Source organism: Emiliania huxleyi (assembly GCF_000372725.1).
Source record: "Emiliania huxleyi CCMP1516 chromosome Unknown EMIHUscaffold_1196, whole genome shotgun sequence".
Lineage (NCBI taxonomy): Eukaryota > Haptophyta > Isochrysidales > Noelaerhabdaceae > Emiliania > Emiliania huxleyi.
This window is the reverse complement of record NW_005201396.1, coordinates 951-4435: the sequence shown is the minus strand read 5'-3', so window position 1 is coordinate 4435 and position 3485 is coordinate 951. Positions and strand designations below refer to the sequence as shown.

The following is a 3485-nucleotide window of genomic DNA, read 5'->3' as shown; positions in this document are numbered from 1 at the left end:
GAGGGCGGGGGGGGGCGTTCGTGTCGGTTCGGCAGAGGAGATGCGCGGCGGCCGCTCGACCGCCCCCTACCGGCGCCCGCGCCCCCGGCCCTCGCCCCTGCGCGCCTGCACTCTCGCCAGGTGCAGCTCCTTGACTCGATCGAGCGCCGCCGCCTGCAGACGGGCGGGAGCAGTTCTCTGGCGGCGCCGTCCGCCACGCACCGCCCCGCGGAGGGGGCGTGCCATGTGCGTCAGAGGCAGTGACAGCTCCGTCTCGGACTGAGAGAGCATGTCGAGGGCGGGCGCGAGCTGCCGCAGGTCGGAGGCCATGTCGGCCTGCGTGCGCACTGCTGCGTGCTGCTTTGACGCGCTCGCAGAGGCAATCGTCGCGTAGTTGGCGGCGAAGGCGCGGACGCGCTCGATCGCCTCCTCGTCAGGCACCTTGTGCGCCATCAGCGACTGCACACTCTTGAGGCTCTCCTGGACACGCGGGCCAGGGTGCGACGGTCAAGCCCGGCGAGAGGGCGGCGAGAGGGCTTGCGGCCGGGCTCGCTCTCCTGGGTGCCGTCGAAGAGCGCGCCGAGCCACGAGGAGCCCGTCGCATTCTTGACGGTCTGCAGCTCCCACACCTTGGCCTCCAGGAAGGTCTGCAGGTCGGAGGACTCCCGCAGCCGCTCGTGCCCCGCCACGCGCCTCAGGAACAGCTGCAGCCCGGCCTGCCTCCGCTCGATGAAGTTTGGCGAGAAGCGGTCGTCCTTGAGCGGCGAGTCCACGGTGGGGAGCGGCGGCACGACGCAGCCAGGGAAGGCGTGGCACAGCCGGTCGCGCAGCCACACGAAGTCGCGATAGCGCCGCCGGACGAAGAACTCTTTCGCCGCGTACCGCGAGAGCTGCGTCACTGTGGAGAGCTTGTAGTCGACGAACGCGGCGGTGATTGAGGTTCCGTGCTTCTCCGGGTCGGAGACCGTGATTAGCAGCGCCGCCTCGGAGGAGGGCTGCCCGTCCGCGCTCATGTAGCCCAAGTAGGGTCCCTAAGGCGAAAGAGAGAAAATTGACCCTTATTGGGCTGGGATTTTAGGCATTGTGGGGTTGGCACTCCCCCACCCTCATGACCTCCTGCGGTCTCTGAGATGGACACCAGTGGGTGTGGGACCATAGCCAGGGTACACTCGAAGGCTGGGTAAGCAGTAGAGGTCGATACTCGACGCGTCCCACATGGTCTGTGTCGCTGTCGGCACGCTGTCGATCGACAGGACGTCGAGCGACACCGGTGGCAGTGCCACCCAGGAGTGGTCGGGCGGTCTCCCGTCATGAGAGAGCCACCATGTGATCCGTATGATGATTCCTGACAACCGCCTCAGTCAACTTTCGTCACAGTTCCCGCTCTGAGCTGTCACTGAGAGGAGCTGCGGGTCAGTTCGACAGCTGGAGCTGTGTCGCCATGCGTGCAGCGGCGCCTGCCTCCGGAGGTGCCTCTGAGGTGGACATTTTTTGGTCACCGTGAGAGAACGCGTTCGAATTTTCACTCCGGAACTTCAACTCCGCACGCGCACCGGCCAGGGCTACAATAGTGCCAGTGAGGCGGAGGCGCGAGTCGGAAGGCCGCGACCGTCAAGTGTTCCCCCAATTTTCCTACAATCGCTGTGAACCCAGCCACGAATGGCACAACTGGGTTCGAAGACGCACAGACCACGTTCACACAAAAACACAACCCCGGACCGAAGTGCGAAGACGCACGTTCACATAAAAACTCTCCACGTTCACGAACTTTTCTTTCTTTTGTTCTTTCGTAGCTCATGCGCCAAGCTGTTGAACAGCGTTTTGAAAAAAAACTGTTCAGTTTTCAAAGGCAAAACACGACGCTCTGCGGTTGGTGCACCCCTCACACTGACACATTCCCCTCATCCCTGTACCCTTGGCTGAGCACATCTACCTGCGAGCTAGTCTCTCCGCATTCTCTCCCCTAGTCATCCGCCCGCGCCGCGCGCCATCTAATGGGCGTCTAGTGCAGCCACTGACGGCACTATTCCAAAGGAGCGGTCGATGCCTCGCCTAGAGTTCGGGTGGACTTGCGCACTGCTTAGCCCTGAGGGGGGAGTGTGTGTGAGGTGGTGTAATGTTGTCCCGTTTCAGGCGGCAGGTCAGGGGATTAGCCGGGAGGATTCGGCAGCTCAGCCGGGGGCTGAGCGTCTGCAGGCAGCCTTCCGCTCGCGCCGAAATTCACAGCCCTCCCGGGCCGACGGGGTGCTCCTTGGATCGGGCCCCGCTCCCCGCTTTTCCTGTACCTGGACTGTCCGGGTCAGGAGGGTGAGAGTATTGGGTGGGCGAGGGCAGTACATCTGGCGGGTGGCAATTGAGGGACAGCAAGAGGGCTGATTGGGGGGTCAGTGGGCGCGCGGGCGGCGCTTCGTGGTCCTGGGCGAGCAGGGGCAGTGGTTAGGAGTCTTGGGCCTGGAGATATGAGGATTGTCGAGATGTCGTGCGAGAGCGGTAGGTGGGGGAAGGTAGCGCGGCTGGAGAGTGGTGTCCGAGGGACAGTGATGAGTTGTCAGTTGGGGCGCGAGACGCGCGGGACAGTGTTGGAGGCGGCCAGTGAGGTAGGGTTGGCTTTGAGCAGTGCAGCGAGTGTGTGGTCAAGCGTGGGAGCGGCGCGCAGCACCGGATTTTTTTGCTGTGCGAGTCGAGTTCGTGGCCGGTGCGCGGGAAACTCGCCGAAAACCCGCGCAGCCGGCCGATTGTACGACCGAGGTCGCTGATTGTACGACCGAGGTCGCAGAGCCTTGGCGACGCGACGCGCACGTCGCCAAGGAGTTCGTAAAATGTCAGAGTTTTTTTCGTTGAACAGCGTTTTGTGTTTGTTCGATCGATAGGATGCGCAACGAAACGCTCATCAACACCCACAAAGAGGCGCCGCGCTCGCGCCTCGCCCTCGGCTCTCGCAGACTCCATTACCGCGACCAAACTCCAAAGTGGGAGAGACAAGGTTTTCAACAATCTCTCTCTCTGGGTGATGCTCTGATAAACCCTCCGCGCTCCGGATCTTCGACAAAGGTAGGATATTTCTTTTTTCAAAGTGCAAGGTGTGAATAAGAGGTTTATGATAGGGCTACTACGACGAACTATGCGGCAATCGACTGGGCGCCTGGCGCCCGACCACCCCCGCGCAAAGACCTCGTAGTAGCCCTCCCCGTAACCGACTTGGCCGGACGTGTCCTACCAGGCCGCTGTCGCCGCGCAGATCGGCGCGAGCAGTCGCTCGAGGGACTCTACTGGCTGGCGGTGCTCAAGGGGAAGGCGTACACGCTGGCCGAGGACACGGTCGTCAACACCGACACCATCCCCCCGCGGGCTATCTCGTGGTCAAGGCGCAGTGGCTCAGGCTCGAGCAATGCGAGTGCGAGGGCAAGCTTCGCTCCTCGACTTCGCTCCTACACGCTGCTCGAGGCCGAGACGCTCATCATCGTGAATCACGTGGTGCGGCTGGCGGGCTTGCGCTTCTCGCCCGG

The 3485-nt window shown here is 62.9% G+C and overlaps 1 protein-coding gene across 1 annotated transcript in view; it reads right to left on the bottom strand.

Annotated features, from left to right (window-relative positions):
- EMIHUDRAFT_471479 (hypothetical protein) overlaps positions 1–992 on the bottom strand; it is a gene marked incomplete at its 5' end in the record, with an annotated part of 1882 nt that extends 890 nt beyond the window's left edge. Inside the window, 3 exons of the mRNA XM_005790644.1 lie at positions 71–153; positions 202–459; positions 609–992. Coding sequence (XP_005790701.1) covers positions 71–153; positions 202–459; positions 609–992 — 725 coding nt within the window. The remainder of the gene's footprint in view (positions 1–70; positions 154–201; positions 460–608) is intronic.
- Positions 993–3485: the final 2493 nt, after the last annotated feature.